The sequence below is a fragment of the Eleutherodactylus coqui genome, chromosome 3 (assembly GCF_035609145.1).
Source record: "Eleutherodactylus coqui strain aEleCoq1 chromosome 3, aEleCoq1.hap1, whole genome shotgun sequence".
NCBI classification, from domain to species: Eukaryota; Metazoa; Chordata; class Amphibia; order Anura; family Eleutherodactylidae; genus Eleutherodactylus; species Eleutherodactylus coqui.
The window spans coordinates 124479216-124498477 of NC_089839.1; the positions used below are offsets into that span (position 1 = coordinate 124479216).

At 42.9% G+C, this 19262-nt stretch overlaps 1 protein-coding gene across 2 annotated transcripts in view; it reads right to left on the bottom strand.

Annotated features, from left to right (window-relative positions):
• Positions 1 to 19262, bottom strand: part of CNST (consortin, connexin sorting protein) — a 420527-nt gene that overhangs the window by 382218 nt on the left and 19047 nt on the right. For both annotated transcript variants that reach the window (XM_066596044.1, XM_066596043.1), the window contains exon 2: positions 19016 to 19262. This exon is cut by the window's right edge and continues 175 nt beyond it. In XM_066596044.1, the coding sequence (XP_066452141.1) occupies positions 19016 to 19262 (247 nt within the window). The remainder of the gene's footprint in view (positions 1 to 19015) is intronic.

Genomic DNA, 19262 nt, shown 5'->3' on the forward strand with positions numbered 1-19262 from the left:
GTACGTTCTGCATCCTGCGTGTGCGCTGTGACACAGTTTGGACGCTAATGCGGCGACTCCGGATGAAGAGACAAAGTCTGCCTAACGTCTGAAGACATTATGATTTATGGCTGTACAGCTCCAATGTTGGAAGACGCCCGTCGGGGTTCTCTTACTGTAAATTGCCAGTCTCTCTGCTGTCAGAGCCTATCCAACGTGTCACCTCATGCAGTACTGGCTTTAGCCAGCATATAGCGCCGTTGTATAATGGCAGAAAAAGAGTAAGCCCCCCCTAGGAAAAGCGGGATACAAATTGGATTGGAAAGGGTTAATACTGCCGTGATGACATATATTACACACCTGCATCTGCGGTATAGTGGATCACGGGGCTCACACCTAGTGGGTTGGACCTTTTTTTAAGTAAGGTTTTCTGATCGGTGTCTAGTTTTAATTAAGATAAAGCGTACAGAGGTCAATTCAGCGCTCCTGCGGGCATATGGTAAAATGAGTAAATACTCAAATGGACTTACCCGGTACTAAGTGAGGCCCCACGTGGATCAGGCACCCCACTAGTACCTTCTGGTCCAAAGTGGCCTTGAATGTAGGAATTTCTTCCTCTAAATCCTTAGATTGGAGAGCCGCTCGGATCTTTGGGTCAAACCAACATGGGGGACCCAAACTGACACCAGCAACAATAAAAAGTAAAAAAGACCCCAGCGCTCACTGGGGAAGAATATTTCTCTAGGTAGTAAAATAATTTATTAGCAACACATTTCGGCCAACACACTGGCCTTTTTCAAGCATAAAAACATATTGCACAACAACAATATATATAGAGAAATGAACTAACAATTAGAAGTATCATCAGTGTATCCAAGAGCTGTGTGTGTTCCATGGCCGCGGTCATCTTGGGGGCGGCAACGATCGAAAAGGCACACCCCCACATGATGTCATCGTCACGTCTTAATATCTATAATCCTTAATAATGCAATTGCAGAGTTGTAACTATACTATTACTAATCTCCATACTACTACCCCGTTATGCAGTCTCATTCAGCAACTTACACACCAAATATTGCTAAATCGCTACATACTGCTGTCGATCATGTGATCCGTGACGCGCGAATAAATGACAGCCAAACCGTTGTCGAGCTTATGGGCATGTGTGCAATTAATAAAGATGAAGCACTTTTAAATCTGTGAGTATCGTGCTATTGGTACCCTGTATGCGTCTCTCTCTGGAGTATTTACATGTGTCCTTATGGGTCAAGGATCCAGACCTGTTTTTTTGAGCCTGCAATTTTTCACCAGATGCTTCCTCTACATTACAGTGAGGTATGTTCAAGGACTGCTGTCTATATTGCATACAGTTTCTCATGTGGATATCTAATACTGTAATGGAAATGTATATTATGTGACCAAGATCTTTTTGTAACTGACATGACCTGTACATGTCTTTTTTTTAATTGGCATTTAAGAAAAACAGAGTAATAAAAAAAAAATAAAAAAAATGATGGGACATCAACTGATCTTCCCTGTGCTATTGGGGGAATAAACGAATGCAGGCTATCTATAAGCAGAGAGATAGCAAGGGAACACTTGACCAACTTAAATGAATTCAAGTCTCAAGGTCCAGATGAATTACATCCTGGGATACTAAAGGAAGCAGCGGAGGTAATTGCTGAGCCACTCGCCATAATCTTTGAAAATTCCTGGAGAATAGGAGTAGTCCCAGAAGATGGGAAAAGGGCAAATGTTGTCCCCATCTTCAAGAAAGGGAAGAAGGTGGATCCAGGAAACTATAGGCCTGTGAGCCTGGCTTCTATACCGGGAAAGATCTTTGAACAATTAAACAGCACATATGCAAGTACTTGGAAGAATATGGAGTAATTAACCAGAGCCAGCACAGGTTTGTGATAAATAAGTCATGCCAGACAAAGCTAATTTCCTTCTATGACAGAATCACTGACTGGGTTGATCAGGGAAATGAAGTAGATATAGTAGATCTTGACTTCAGTAAAGAATTAGACAAAGTATCACATACCATACTTTGTGAAAAATGACCAAATAGGGAAGTAGACCAGGCAACTGTTAGGTGGATTGACAATTGGCTGAGTGATCATACTCAAAGAGTAAATGGCTGCACATCCACGTGGAAGAATGTATCAAGTGGGATACCACAAGACTCTGTCCTAGGCCCAGTGTTGTTCAACATTGTTATAAATGATCTGGAGGAGGGAATTGATGGGAAATTGATCAAACTGGAGGGGCGTATCTCTTAAGAAGTGACTTGTGGAAAACCCTATGGACCTTCCACGAGTCCGGCAGGGTTAACTCATATGCCATGGGGTTGATGACTCTGGTGACTGAAAACGGCCCCACGAACAGAGGAGCTTAGCTTTAGTGAGGGTACCTTTAATTTCAAATTCCTGGAGGACAGATACATAAATTGACCCACGAAAAAAAATGGTTCTGAAAGCATACGTCGGCTCACGCTGCTTCCCTGCATCACAAACCGCGAATGCTCCAGGTTACTACGTACTTTTCCCCACACTCCTGCAAGTTCAGTACGAGCGTGTCTGCCGACGGATTGTTGGAAAAGGAGGAGAAGAGAGTGAAAAACAGGGGTGGCACCCATAGCTGCAGAAGAAAGGAGAAACACCTGACGCAGAACTAGTGTGATTGTTTATGGCAAACTCTGCCAGCGTCAAATAGTCAACCCAAAGACTCTGCTGGTCACTTACATACATTCTGAGATATTGCACAAGCTCTTGGTTCATACATTCGGTCTGCCCATTGGTTTTGGGGTGAAAGGCAGAGGAGTAGGACAACCCGATTCCTAAGCACTTAAAGAAGGCCTGACAGAACCGGGCAACGAACTGCACTCCTCGGTCGTAAACAACGTCTATCGGGGCACCATGAAGATTCATAATCTCTTTGATAAATATGACGGCTAACTCTGGTGCTGAGGGAAGCTTCTTCAATGGTATAAAATAGCCCATCTTAGAGAACCTGTCAACCACCACCAGAACAACTGAACAGCCTTGAGACACGGGTAAATCCGTACTAAAGTCCATTGACAGATGGGACCATGGTCTATGTGGAACAGGAAGAGGGAGAAGCAGCCCCTCAGGCCGTCCAAGTACACTCTTTCCCCGAGCACAAGTGGAGCACGACCTAACAAACTCCTTGACATCAGTAGACATCTGCAGCCACCTATACAACCGGGCACTAACTTCCAATGTACCACAAACCCCTGGATGACCGGCCAAGACACTTGAATGGACCTTCTCCAGCACAAGGAGACGCAGTGCACTGGGAAGAACAACCTTCCCTCCGGGAGGTCCTCAGGTATCGCCTGTTGGGCCGCCAGGAGTTGAGTGGGGAAGTCAGACATCAGAGCTGCAACAATAACCCCCAGGGGCAAAATACTCTCCAGCTGGGAATCGTCCACCTCAGGGTCCCCAAAACTGTGCGACAAGGCATCTGCCTTCACATTCTTAGATCCAGGCACTAAATTAACCACAAAATTGAAACGTGTGAAAAACAAGGCTCAGCATGCCTGCCGGGCATTAAAGAGCTTAACGGACTTCAATTAAATCCAAGTTCTTATGGTCTGTAAAAACCGTAATAGGGTGCCGGTCCCCCTCCAGGAAGTGTGTCCATTCTTCAAAGGTCTATTTTATAGCTAACAATTCCCTATTACCAATATCGTAATTGGGCTCAGCCGGATTAAATTTCTTGAAGAAAAAGGCACAAGGTTGGAGACCAGCACGGCCTGAGGATTCCTGGGAGAGAACCGCCCCTACTCCATGTTACGGGGCATCGACCTCAATGATGAGCGGGCGGTTAAGATCAACTGAACCAGAATCGGTGCTGTGGAGAAGGCCCTTTTGAGAAGTACGAAAGCCTCAACAGCCTCCGGAGACCAGGAGTCAACCTCTGCTCCCTTTATAGTAAGGTCGGTCGAGGGTTTGGCCACAATTGAAAAATTCTTAATATATCTTTGATAAAAATTGTCAAAACCCAAAAAGCGTTGCAAGGCTTTTAAATTGGATTGCTGCAAATATGTATGGCCGACGGAGAGATGACATAACCTAAAACAAAATCTCCTGAGGCCCAAACAGACGCTTCTCCAGCTTAGCAAACAAGTGATGTTCCTGGAGATGCGACAGGACAGTACGCAAATGCTTGACATGGGATTCCTAATCAGGAGAAAAGACCAAAATGTCGTCGAGATATATAACTATGAGCCTGCCCAACAAATCATGAAAAATGGTTTTTATAAATTCCTGAAAAACCGCCAGAGCATTACATAACCCGAACGACATGACTAAACATTCGAAATTCCCTGGCGGTGTATTAAAGGCAGTCTTCCACTCGTCTCCCTCTCTAATGCGAATCAGATTGTAGGCTCCCCTGAGGTAGAGTTTGGAGAACCACTTGGCCCCAACAATCTGATTTAGGAGATCCGGGATCAAGGGTAGAGAGTACTGGTTTTTGATGGTAATCTTATTCAGGGCTCTATAATCAACACATGGCCGGAGACCACCATCCTTTTCCACGAAAAACAAACCTGCCCCCGCAGGAGACTCCGAAAAACGAATATGGCCCTTGGCCAGACTCTCAGTGATGTATTTCCTCATAGCCTCCCGTTCAGGCACAGTTACATTCTATATTCCCCTCTTGGGAATCTTACTCCTGGGAATTAGGTCTATCTTGCAATCCCACTCCCGATGGGGGGGGGGGGGGGGGGGTAAAGCTTCAGACTGTTGTTTAGAAAACACGTCCTCAAAACCCTTAATATATTTAGATAACAAGAATTCCTCACCACTAGCCGAATGAACCGGAATTGAAACCAAATGATCTTTACACGTTGAGCCCCACTGGATCAATTCAGAGTGAGTCCAGTCAATCTGCGGATTATGGAGTTATAACCACGGTAACCACAGAATCACATCTACAGAAAGATTCTCCATCACCAAAAAGGAATAGGTCTCGGTATGTAACGCCCCTACCGAGAACAGAAGCTCCGGAGTTTTTTTCCGGATAAAACCAGCGTACAGAGAAGTGGAGTCAATTCCGGAGACCCATACAGGGTGGCTCAGGAGTTGCAGCCACTGAGAAATGGGCTTCATAAACTCAAAATTTCCAAAAATTTTTGGCCGCACCAGAATCTATAAACGCTCGGCCAGCAAAATCACCAGAGACGATTTCCTTATTGGAGATAAAGAATTCTCCTTTATGTACCCAAAAAACCCACAGATCGACACATTTTATGGGTTACCCAAAGTACATAAGGGACTTACACCATTAAAAGGAAGACCTATTGTCTCTGGCATAAATAGCCTAACCCAAGGAGTGAGTAAGTATCTTGATCAGATTCTAAGACCCTTTGTCGAAGCATTGCCGACATATGTTAGAGATACAACAGATGTGCTAAAAAAGCTTGAGGGTAGCTCGTTGTTACCAGGAACTATGTTGGCAAGCTTAGATGTAGAATCTCTCTACAGTTGCATCCCACACAAGGGAGGGGTGGAAGCAGTGAAATACTTCCTAGCCCAAAGAGGGAATCACTTACGAGCACATAATGCATTCTTGTCCCACCTTTTGTCATTTGTCCTAGAACATAACTACTTTCTGTTCGAAGGACAATTCTTCCACCAGCTCAGGGGTACGGCTATGGGGAGCCCTTGTGCCCCCAGCTATGCCAACCTATACCTGGGCTGGTGGGAGGGGCCGAAAGTATTCTGTGAAGAAAATGAAAAATGGACATCATCGATTGAATTATGGTTGAGATTTATAGACGATGTGCTAATCCTATGGACTGGGGGCACTGATGAGTTCTATAAAATTGTCTCAAGCCTTAATAACAATCTGAATCTATTTCTAACATCTGAAATTGACCCGATCAAAATTACTTTTCTTGATCTGTGCATCTCCAAAACCGAAGATAACCATCTTGAAACAACGATCTTCCGCAAAAAAACAGCATCAAATACTCTTCTCCACTGGAGTAGTTATCATCCATTACCATTAAAAAGGGGGATCCCTAAGAGTCAGTTTATTAGGGTAAAACGAAATTGCTCAAATGAAAATGAATTTTATGCAAAATCCCAGGAAATGCATCAAAGATTCCGTGATAGAGGTTACCCAGAGGATGTGGTTACAGTAGCTCAAAAACATGCGGAGCAGTCTAGAAGAGAAGATCTTCTTGAAGTAAGACCAAAATCTGGAAATGGAAAAATGATCAGAGTGATAGGTTCATTTGATGAGGGATCTCATGAAGTGAGGAATATCCTCACAAAATACTGGAATATCCTGATGAAGGACTCGGACATTAAGGAATGTTTACCAGAAAGACCCATGATCACGTACAGAAGAGGTAGAAACCTCAAGGACCGACTGGTCCACAGTCACCTGCCACAGATATCTTTAATGAATACGTGGCTACAGAGGGAACCCGTAAAAGGGTCTTATCCATGTTCAGGATGCAAAGCGTGCAAATTCATGCGTCGTAAAACATTCAAAAGCTCTTCCACCAGAAAAGAATACAGCATACAGGATTTCATCAATTGCAGATCAACTGGAGTTGTATATATGGCTACCTGCCCTTGTCCAAGAGACTACATTGGCAAGACGAAACAGCAATTACGGCGCAGGGTTCTTGCGCACATCAGAAACATAAATCGCAATGAACATACTAGCCTAGCAACACATATTAAAGAAAAGCATGGTGGTAATCCTGATGCAGTGAGGTTCTGTGGAATTGAATTAATTAAAAATAATGGCAGACGAGGAGATATAGATAGAAAACTTCTGCAGAAGGAATCCGGATGGATTTTTAGGCTGGATACATGCACACCAAAAGGATTAAATGAATGTTTATCATTTACAGCATTTGTCTAACTGTTCCTTGGTGTCATGTATGGAATATGATGGGATGCTAGCCTAGAACATGCCTCGCCTATGTGCGGAATCCTCTTCGTGTATGTCAGAGAGAGCTAAAACCTAATGGTGTCGGTATTGCCATACTGCATACTGGGGTAAATGAAATAGGAGATTAAAAACAACAAGCCCACTTCTATATACCATCTTTGAAGTAAGCTCCTTTCTATCTCAAATAACTCACATGATTGCAAATTTTAAAAAACTAAGATACCATGTAAGATGAATGACGTGAGATGGACCCCTTAACTAACGGATAATACAATACTGTCTACCTTGAACTAGACAACACCAACCAGTACAGTCAGGAATAGGCCTAATATACATCAATATGCTTGTCCTGATATAAATTACTAGTCATGGCATACTGTGCGACAATAAGATTGATACACTTCATTTAAAAAGCACGTTCTTGTTAAAAACCTTATTAAAAACGTTTTTTCAAAAAAATCCTTATGAAAATACATGGATACTTACCTATCTCAAGGATATTATAAGATATGGCTTAAAATATGTCTGTCTCATTCATCTGACTTTTTGCTTCATGTATCATTTCACTTGGGATATATCTGTTCCCAGCAGATCATCCTCCATTTCCCCCCCCCCTTCCCCTCTTCCCTTCCTCGCTTACACTATTTAAACAAAAACTCATAAGAGAGTATTTGTTGTTACATCTATATGTACTGTTAACTCAGCGCTTGCTGATGTATATAGAACGCATGTGCTGGGTTACGTCATCTTCGTTGCCGAGGCAACAGTTAAAGTGTTGGGAAGAGAATAAACAAGTCATGTGAGACATAATGAATCACATGACTGCATGGCGCTGCGTGGATGTCTATGTCAACCTGGTTACTTAGGCAACAATAAAACAAAGCGATAGTGAGGAAACTAAGAAGTCATGTCAGGCTTTAATGATCACATGACCGCACGGCGCCCCATACGTGATGACGTCGGAACGTAGTGACGTCATGATATCGCGAGACTTTGCAGAGGGTGTGTAAGGTAAGGATCTGCTTATTGGAGCAATGGGAACCATCCCCCCTGAGCGAAAGGCGGAGCTATGTGTATTTAAGAAAGGGGAGTATACCCACTGACCAGCTCTATCTTTATCATTGTGGCCAGGTTGGCTGCTACACTAACATCGCGGCCAATTTGGCTGCTATTTTTGCCTGAAACTCTGTGCTAGAGTATTGACTCTTTGGTTTATGCCCCGTAAATGTGGGCTTGGTGCGGATAGCATTGGTGCTCAGCTTGTATGACCGACAGGCGCTTTGGTATTATAGGTTGCCTTGTCATTTAAATACAAGCTGTTGCACTACTGTCGGTCTCCATCAGTACAGACAGCAGAGCTAACTTTCTACTCTATATGTCCCATAAATGTGGACCCAATGTGGATAGTGTAGTGCTCAGCTAACGGTGTTAATAGGTGCTTACATCAGATGCCTATTGTATCACCAAACAGCTGATGCATACAATTAGCCCCGTAAATGTGGGCTTAGGTTGGATAGCGTAATGCTCAATGCTCAACACCAATGGTGTTAATGGGTATTCACATCAGATGCCTATTTTATCACCAAATTTAAACTGATGCATATAATCATTGTCTATTCTGACCAACATAGGTGGTTCAAGTAAAACCAGCAAACATATTTAAAGTCCCAAAAAAACGGACAATAAAGAAGCGATCCATATTCCAATTAATATGGACCGGAGCATATTAATTTAATAACATCATCAAGGTTATGATAAACCAGACAGCTTCCATCCTGATGAAATAACACGTACATCTTATGTTATAGAAACGAGTTGATGGAATAGATGGAATAATAATGGAATTTTATATGGAATAAATAGACCAAAGCTCCACTTGTTAAAATAACCTGCTTCCAAGAATAAATGTGTAGGGAGGGGGTTATACCACAACTACCTAACGAAAATCTAAGATACCACAAAGAGTAAAATTTACAAATTGATAGACTGATTGTTACCAGCATAGTAAAGGGTGCCTATGCACAAAACGCATAGCACCTAGTTCTGTGCAGTTTTGTGTGGGTATAAACACAAAAATAAAGTGGTTTCACATTTGGAAACAAACAAGTATTAATCACCACGATTGCGTATCCAAACACAACACAGTGTTTTGAAAAATTTTTTAATAGTAAATTTTCTCTATGTATGTATATATATGGCTCCTTTTAGTTATATAAGAATAAAAGTTAAATTTTAATTATCAGTAAAGTTCTTTTCTGTGAGGATTTACCGTAATTAATAGCACAAGGCAGAAACTGTGTCTTGTAATATCCTTTCGCTCTAGAAAGACATCTAGTCCCTGCTTAAACTGCTCTATGGATTTTGCCATCACCACGTCCTCAGGTAGAGAGTTCCACAGTCTCACTGCTGTTACAGTAAAGAACCCCCTTCTGTGCTGGTGATGAAACCTGCTTTCTTCTAGATGTAGCGGATGCCCTCTTGTTACCATCACAATCCTGGGTATAAACAGATAATGGGAAAGAGCCTTGTATTGTCCCCTAACGTATTTATACATAGTTATTTGATCGCCCCTTAACAGTTTTTTCCAGGGTGAATAATCCCAATTTTATTTTAGCCTCTCTGGGTATTCTAGTCCTCTCATTTATTAATTTAGTTGCCCTTCTTTGAACCCTCTCAAGCACTGCAACATCTTTCCTGAGCACCGGTGTCCAGAACTGTACACAATATTCCATGTGAGGCCTGACAAGTGCCTTGTATAGAGGAAGAATAAGGTTCTCGTTCCTCGCGCCTATCTCTCTTTTAATGTACCCCAAGACTATTAGCTATTGCAGCAGCTGACTGACATTGGTTGCTCCAGTTAAGTCTACAGTCCACTAGTAACCCCAGGTCTTTTTCCATATCACTTTTCCCTAGCTGTACCCTATTTAGAGTATATTGGTGACAGCCGTTTCTCCTGCCCACGTGCAGAACCCTAGATTTATCAACATTGAACTTCATTTGCCATCTTTCTGCCCAAGCCCCCAGCGTATCTAGGTCCTTTTGTAGCCATACACTGTGCTCCATTGTATTAATATTGAGAAGGTACAGGCTCATAACATGGAAGAATCTGTCTCAAAATGGCCGCTAGATACAAAATGGAGCATTATAGGATGTGAATAAGCTTGTGTGTAGTGGAACAATAATACAAAGCAGAAATAAGTTTAGAGCAGAAGGTACGGTACAGTGTCTAATGATCTGTTTCTGTTCTTCCGAGAAAACAAGTCTGGGTGCCAGATGTACAATTGTTATCAGAAGAAGCCCCCCACGCCTCCAGCTTTCAACAAAGGAACTGGCTGTGCTGACCATCTCAATCACAAGGGAAGCACCAGACACGCCGGATAAACAGATATTTTGAAGGACATTTCATAGACTCTCACGCTATGCAATTGCTGAACAATGCATGATTCATAATGTCTGTCTAACCCAATGAGATTAACGCTGTGACTAATGACCCATTCCTTTCCTGTATAAAAAAAACTATACAAAGGTAATAAACGCTCAGTGTACGGCGCGCCTCCTTACAGAGAGAGTCACCTGTTACCTGCCGTGGCTCATCTCTACGTATCTGAGGAAACTGATAACTGTCTCAGTGTCTAGTTCTTGGTTTCCCTGGTGCACCCAGGTATGGACTAATTTAGACCTCAAGACCTGAAAGGTTATGTGACCGTGCAGCGGTCCTTAACAATATCTTGCATAATTTGGTATCATCTGCAAATATTGATATTTTAGTGTGCAGTCCCTCTATCAGGTCGTTGATAAATATATTGAACAGAATGGGGCCTAGCACTGAGCCCTGTGGCACCCCACTAGCAACGGTGGCCCAATCAGAGTACGAACCATTTATTACCACCCTCTGCTTTCTATCTCTGAGCCAGTTCTTGACTCAGATACACATGTTTTCACCCAGTCCGAGCTGTCTCATTTTATATATCAGCCTACGATGTGGCACGGTGTCAAATGCTTGAGAGAAATCCAGTTACGAGATCAAAAGACTCTTCCAGGTCCAGCCTAGAGCTTACTTCATCATAGAAGCTAATCAGATTGGTCTGACATAATCGACCCCTCATGAAGCCATGTTGATGAGGAGTTCTACTGTTGTTCTCCTTGAGGTATTCTAAGATGGCATCTCTTAAAAACCCTTGAATATTTTTCTAATTACTGAAGTGAGACTTACCAGCCTGTAGTTACCAGACTCTCTTTTCGACCTCTTTTTGTATATTGAAACCACATTAGCAATGTGCCAATCCAATGGTACAACAATGGTCTTGATAGTGTCCATAAATTTAAGAAATAGTGGTCTAGCTATCACATCACTTAGTTCCCTTAGAACCCTTGGGTGTATTCCATCTGGGCCCCGGCGATTTATCGATTTTAATCCTCTTTAACCGTCTTTGTACTTCCTCATGTGTTAGGTATGCAATATTTAGCAAGGTGTTCGTTTTATTGCCCTGCATCTTCTGTGATATTTCCTTTTCGTTCGTGAATACATTTGAGAAAAAAAACTATTTAATAGATTTGCCTTCCCCCCATCGTCTTTATGATTTCTCCTGCATTATTTGTTAAAAGGGCCAGTGCTCTCAGTGCAAATCCTTTTGCTGGTAATATAATTGAAGAATAGTTTAGGTTTATTTTTGCTCTATTTGGCAATCAGTCTTTCTGCCTCCTCCTTCGCAATTTTGATTTTTCTATAGTAGACATGCTGATTAGTTAGCGTAAAATGTCTATTGATTTGTAATAAACTAGAAGTATTACACAGCTGTAGTGATTTAACTCTATAGAGGCTAATGGCTGCATAATTTCATTATGGTAATTGCTGGACAATGGCATGGTGAAAGATGTGTGTTTTATAACTTCAGCCTAATATAAAGCTCTACTGCATACAGAAAGAGTTAAATCACATTCCTATACTGTTTGTTTTACTTGTATTCATGTTGGGCGTTCTCCTCCCACCTTCCCCCTCCACTCTCAGACAAAGAACTATTTCTGCTGACCGCATGCTGGGAGGACAAAGTCCACAGGTACACTGGACTTGAGAGAAGGTGGGGAGGGAGGCTGGGAATTCTATATGACCCAGCGAATAAGAATATGTATACGTTACTGATGCAATCTGTTAAATGCCCATAAAGGGCAGGTATTGTGTGTTTCAATAAGTTGAGGCTTTTGGGTGTTGTATGCTCAGAACCATATTGGACATGACTGATATCTTGCGTCTAACTTGGGGAATGTGCGCATACTGTATTACACAATTAGGAAGCTACAGAATACTCTGAAGCCTGCTGGAGAAAAATATGATCCAGTTCATTTCATTTACACATTTTGGTTTTTTTCTGTATGATTTTAACGCTTCTTTGCTGCCTTCTTGTTTTAGGCTGCATGTCCACGGGCGTGATTCCGCCGGCGATAAATCGCCGGTGAATCACGCTGTCTGAAGCTTTTCATAGCATTGCTATGGAAAGCGCAGCTGTGGCGTCCACGAGCGGAGAATCACAGTGATTCTCCACTCTCAGGATTCAAATCGCAGCATGCTGCAATTTGCCGTGATTCTCCGCGGTGAGCCTATCAGATAGGCTCAGTGCGGAGAATTGTCAGCTGTCTCCTGCTCCCCGGCGGCAGCTCCCACGGCAGAAATTATCACTGCGCCCGTGGACAGGCAACCTTAGTAGTTTAAACACTTTTTTTTCGTTTATTGACCCCCTTACAGTCTCGTTGAGCCACATTGGTTTCTTTCTACTTGCGGTTCTTTTGTTTAGAACTGCTCACATGAGGTTATTAGGATGTTTTAGCAGTGAACACGGACCCAGGGACCTGTCACCGGTGACATCTCCAGCTTCCTGGCTACCTTCAGTAGGCGTGGGCCATGAGATTTCAAATCCCCAGCGTCGATCTGGTCTTCTGGGCATGCGCTGTCATTTTTTCTTTGGCGTGCATGTGCAGGAGATGGCGGAAGGTCCCTTCTCGACCGGGACATTGCAGAGGATGGGAGTGAGTACTTTCAGCTCCCCTCATGGTGCCAATCCAAGAAGGGAGCTGAAGCTTTAACTTTTTTTTTTCTTCATTTTTTATTTACTTTCATGCGATCGGCGTTATCCATTGACCAGTGCTGATCGCATGACTGGGGGTCTGATATCCCGTGATAGCTCCAGTTTGTCACCTACCTCCGGCAGCTGACAGCATGGATGTGTCACATGCTCAACCCCCGTGGCTTTAATCCTCAGATAGTGTGTTTTTATGGCCCTGAGGATTAAAGCCCAGCAAATCAGGATGTTTTACTAAGGGGTTGACTGAAGAACAGTTTCAAGTTTATAACCAAATTTTAGAAAGTGTTGAGAAAGGCACTGGTCAAATGTTTCTCCAGGATGCTCCTGGGGGTTTCGACAAAACATTTGTCCTAAATCTACTACTAGCCAGAATATGGAAAGATTGTGGGATGGCCTTGGCTGTCACCTCCTCTGGCATTGCTGCCACATTACTAGAAGGAGGTAAGACCGCTCATTCTGCTTTTAAACTGCTTTTAACTCTGATGCATGTAGTGACATCTCTGTGCTACATATCAAAGCAGAGTAATGTGGTGCAGGTGCTGAAAGAGGCTAAGCTAATAGTATAGTATGAATGCACTATGGCTCATATAGGTGGAGTTAAAGAGCTTAGTAGAATGCTGAAAGATATAGAAGGGCAAATGATGGCTTTATCGGGGGTGTTACAATTCTCTTAGCTGGAGACTTTCAGCAAACTTCTCTTCAGTGACACTTTCAGAGATGTTACTTAAATTAGGAGACAGAAAACTCTACACGTGAAGGCAAGATCATCAGAACACCAAGCTTTGCCATAGTGGTGGCATCTCTTACAGAATTGACTGCTACTGCGTACCCAGACATCTCTGACATCAAGGCGAAGCCCATAAATTGGTTATGCGAGCGAGCAATTTTAACTCCCAAAAATGACGAAGAAGCTGCTATTAATGATCTTTTGTTGAAATCAGTCAAAGGAGAAGAAATGCACTATAAATCTAGACATTCAGTACTACAAAAGGATGACGTAGTAAACTATCTCATGGAGTTCCTAAACCTCGCAACCCAGCCGGTCTCTCCCATCATAACCTTATTCTTAAAATTGTCGCACCAGTTATGCTACTAAGGAACCTAAACCCTCTGAAATTATGTAATGGCACTAGACTGCAAATAAAAGTTCTCCATCGAAATGTTATCAAGGCCACAGTAATCACTGGATGTGCTAAAGGGAAAACTGTATCCGTACCATGAATACCATTAGTACCCATTTGAGTTCAAAAGACTGCAGTTCCGACTAAAGGTTTGCCTTGCAATGACGATCAATAAATGACAGGGGCAATAGTTAAAGGCAGCTGGAATAGACTTGAGGGAGGACTGCTCTTCACATGGTGGGTTCTATGTGACTGGTAATCCTTGCATCTGAAGGTAATACTACTAAGAGTTTACCAAGAGGTCCTTCGCTAATTAGGATTATAATGCAGCAATTATGAGAATGGTTACCATAATAAAATACATGACAAAGTAAGATAAAGGTTTATAACATAAGTCAATTAGCAATGCGTTAGCAACATAATTATGAAGATAGTTAAGATTTGTATCATCTGGAAAGCCTGATACGAATTTCACACGGACGTAGTCACGGGCAAAAGCTAGTCATTAAATAAAATGACACACCTGGATGCCCCCCCCTTCTACATAGACTGTTACTCCCATTGGTGAAGGTTTCTTTATTCAGCAAACAAGGTGGTCCTACTGCTCAGTCACACGATCGGAGTTTCTAATTGGAGAACTACAGTTCCCAGAAAAACCTGCATTACTTACCACCTCGATGTATTTGCCAGTAGCACTACTTTGCTGTGCAGTGAAAAGGTTAATTGGAGCAGATAAATCTTTTGTGCTCCCCCTAAGCTTTATTTACACTGTGTGTTAACAGGGGAGGGAGCAGATGCTCTTTAAAATTTACACGAAATAATTTTCACGCAAAATTTGTTCAAATCATTATGTCTAAAATGCAAAAACATTGTTTACTGTTAGTTTGTCATTCCCTTTCAACCAGTATAATAATAATCGATGACTTCTCACAGCGTGTAAATGCTCCCCACTGAGTGTGCTATCTAGAATGTGAGGCGCTCAGTGAGAAGCCAGCGATAATCAGCAACGATCTACCTGTCTAAACGCTGTGCTTGAGAGCTAGCAACTAGCGGTGTTGTTACCCGCCTGTGCGGCTGTTTAGTCAACGGTCGTCCCGTGTAAACGAAGCATTAAACCCCTTTTATACAGGCCAATAAATCATGCAGATTCCTGCATCCAGCATAAATTTGATCGACTAATCACTCAATGTGAATGCTGCCCCAACTGAATGACAAGCGACAATTTGTTTGTTTCCTGTTCGTCGTTAAGTTTCTGCATGCAGAAGACTGCACGGCGGATCGGCCTACGTAAACAGGTACTTGTTCACTTACGATAGACTGCCTGTTTATTGTGAATAGAGATGGGTGGGCCGAAACGATCCCTGCAGCTCCACCTTCCTTCAATAGCGATGCTCGTTACTGCGTAATGAACAACAACAACGTCCTGTTGGGCATCTGCAACCAACAGATTTACTAGCCGTTTTTAGACACTTATCCCTGTATTGCCACGGAAATGCATGAAAAGGGGTTTGGCATAAATTGAACTGCAAACTGCACCAAAAATCAGGTGCAATTTTTGGTGTAAACTAAACCAACTAATAGATGGCATAAACTTAGAACAAGGCCAGTCTTAAAATTTGACAGATTTTACAAAGGTAAACAAGGAACTGGAGTGAGATGTTTTGGGATGTGAGAATTCAGCAATGGTGCATTTTTAAAAAAACAGGAGTATTTGCAGAGATTAAAGGGGTTGTCCCGCGCCGAAACGGGTTTTTTTTTTTTTTTCAACCCCCCCCCCCCGTTCGGCGCGAGACAACCCCGATGCAGGGGTTAAAAAAGATCACCGGACAGCGCTTACCTGAATCCCCGCGCTCCGGTGACTTCTTACTTACCCGGTGAAGATGGCCGCCGGCATCTTCTCCCTCCGTGGACCGCAGGGCTTCTGTGCGGTCCATTGCCGATTCCAGCCTCCTGATTGGCTGGAATCGGCACGTGACGGGGCGGAGCTACACGGAGCCCCATTGAGAAGATAAGAAGACCCGGACTGCGCAAGCGCGTCTAATTTGGCCATTAGACGGCGAAAATTAGACGGCAACCATGGAGACGAGGACGCCAGCAACGGAGCAGGTAAGTGAAAAACTTTTTATAACTTCTGTATGCCTCATAATTAATGCACAATGTACATTACAAAGTGCATTAATATGGCCATACAGAAGTGTATAGACCCACTTGCTGCCGTGGGACAACCCCTTTAATGATTTTAGATATAGAACGAATTGAGCCACAATTGTGATGTTCTGAATACCCAGTTAAATTGTCCCATATGAGTTTCACTCTGTAAGGCCCAATGTCAACGGGCGGATCTGATTTGCAGAAGATACGCAAATCAAGCCACCCATAAGGCAGCGTGAGCGTCTGCAGATTAATCAAAGCATGTGGATTTGTTTAGCGGTTTCAGCACAGACTGCCTCTATTCCGCAGGAAAGCAGGAGTTTAAAAAAATTTTAAAAAAAAACTCCACTGCGCATGTGCGTAGGTGCACCAGCCGGCGCTTCCGCACACATCCGCAGTGAAGAATATAGAAAACCCGGACAAGCACGCAGAAGATCCGAACAGGTAAGCAGTGTCCTCAGCCACGGCCAGGGTTGGATTCCACTGTGGGCTCCCACGTGCGAAAACCAATCCACCCGTGAACATGAGGCCTAAATCAGTGGGTAAAAAAGAAATTTGTTTTACCTCACCTGTTCCTTCTCCCACGTACGCATATTAGATACGGCATGGTTTCTTTGTAAGACAGCTTTGCTGCTCAGTCCCAGCAGCCTTGTATACACAGAAAAAAGGAAATCCACAGGGAAAATGCTGGTCTTACTCTTAAAATCCAATTGCCTTTATTCCAAATGTGCCATATAAACACATTAAGATATACAAGGAGGACACGTTCCAACCCCTGCATGGGGTCTTGATCACCTTTTTATGCTATCAATTTCAGTTTTCTTTTATGTACAAAAGTTAATTAAAAACAAACAGTATCCATCTGATAGTTAACCCTTAGTAAGCTGTGATCCTTTCTATATTATATCCATATAACGGGTGCTTGCAGCTTAGTATGTTCGCTAGTGTCCGATTGAAATTTCAAGGATAGAGAAATGTGTAACAAACTTATACAAAAACCATTTATGTATGTATTAAAAAAAATGTGTGTATTTATAAAGTGTAAAGAATATGTGAAAATGTATCCTTCAATTACAGCATCTCCGAGAACGTCATGGCTCCCTGCATGTACTTCCAGCAACAGCGGCATGCTGTTCCTATAATAGGACAAATATTCTTAAATACATATGGTTTTTCACTTTTTTATGTTCCTTTTAGTTCATTTCTTATTTATTCTTCACAAATATTTAATCCATTTCTAAAATTAATACGGGAGCATTTACTGCAGTAGAGCCGCGTTATCCCTGTGGATTTCCTTTCTTTTAAATCAGTGGGGCCCGCCTTCGCAGGCGTTTGTGGTGTATTAGAAGACAGGCGATAGTTTCAGCTACACACCTATAGGCAGTATCTCTTACAGACATTGGACCTAATCACACCTGTAGATTCATAAATTGCATCCTTAAAACCATGTATAAACAGCTTATTTTTAAAGCACCAGGAAAACTGCCGTTAAATATGCCAGATGTATCAAGAGCCCCCCCAAGTTATCCAGTCTGTATAAACTGTATAAGTACACCAGACTGCACTTTTAAAACATTAGCGGTTATGGGCAACTTATGCCACTGACTGTTGTAGCCTCCAAACATATACATCTCACAGAATGCTCAGATGAAATGAGAACAGAGACTAAGCCAAATTCACAAAACTCTAGCTACTTTGTCATTCCATTGGTACCTTACCATAATCCCACTAAAACTATCTTTACATTAACCCTTTCTAATCCATTTATTTTTTCTCATTCATTCTCCCCAGCTTCAAATAAATTGGAGCTGGGGGGAATGGATGAGAAAAAAAATACTTTTTCCCTGCACCCTCCTGAACTGACAGGGTTCAGGAGGGTGCAGGTGCTCACTGCACCGTGGGGGGACCTGTTTACCTGTCTGGCGTCTTCCGCATTCTCCTTCTGCCTCCCGGATCGGCGTTTATGTGACCGCTGGGGGTCAGGTAACACCGGCAGTCACATGATCGCCGGACGGAATCTCTGTGCATTACATAGCGCTAATTGAGCGCTATGCAATGTGTAAAGGAGAAACCCTTTCTGCCTTCTCGTCGGGGGTCCGTGATGAGGATGAGTGCAGGAGTGCATCTGCACCCGATGTGTCTGACGATTGGGTGCAGATGCACTCCTGCAATGCAGTGTTGGACCTGTCCCGACATCGGAGCTGTGGAGGGAAATGATGATGTTGGGGCAGGCCCGACATTGGATTGGAAAGGGTTAACTTTGGACACAAACGAGATTCCAGGTGACTGGGGAAGGGGGGTTTACACAAACAGATTCCAATTACAGAATCTGCAGTTGGAATCCGCAGCAAAATGCAGGCATTGAAAAGACATGTTTTGATTTTTCCTTCACGCTCACAGACACGAAGTGTGTATTGCACGAGCGGAAGAAAAGCCGCAGCATGCTCTATTTTGTATGGAATCTGTACAGATAGCCTCCATTAAAGTCAATAAAGGCTGCCCAGCCTGCAGCCCATGCACAATTAACATTACCTGTGCCCAGCGGGCACTTGCATCTTCGCTTAGCGACAGCACAGGAAATACAAACCATGAAAAAAAATAAAAATGTACTGCGCAAGACCGACAGCAAGCCACCGCGGTCATCCACAGTACAGTTCAAGCAGGTACGCAGGGTCACTGGCCGGGCTCACAGCCTGAAATGTAAAGAACTCAAGAGGCTTTTGTTTATAAACAAGCTTCTGATTTTACCTGTGAGTGTTTCATTCTGAGGCTTCTTATTTCTATTATTTCGTCTTCCGGCTACACGTTTCCCTTTAGCCAAAATGCTGTCATTGGTTGGCAGAGGAGCAGAAGCCAAGCTTTCTACCACCATACGATCCTCTTCGCAGCTCGTCCTGCAGCTAAGTTGACCGCACATCAGGTTGCAGTTTTCATTATTATTAATGCTATCCTGGGCATCTCTATTGTGAAAGCTGATCTCTGCATTTCTGCCCAA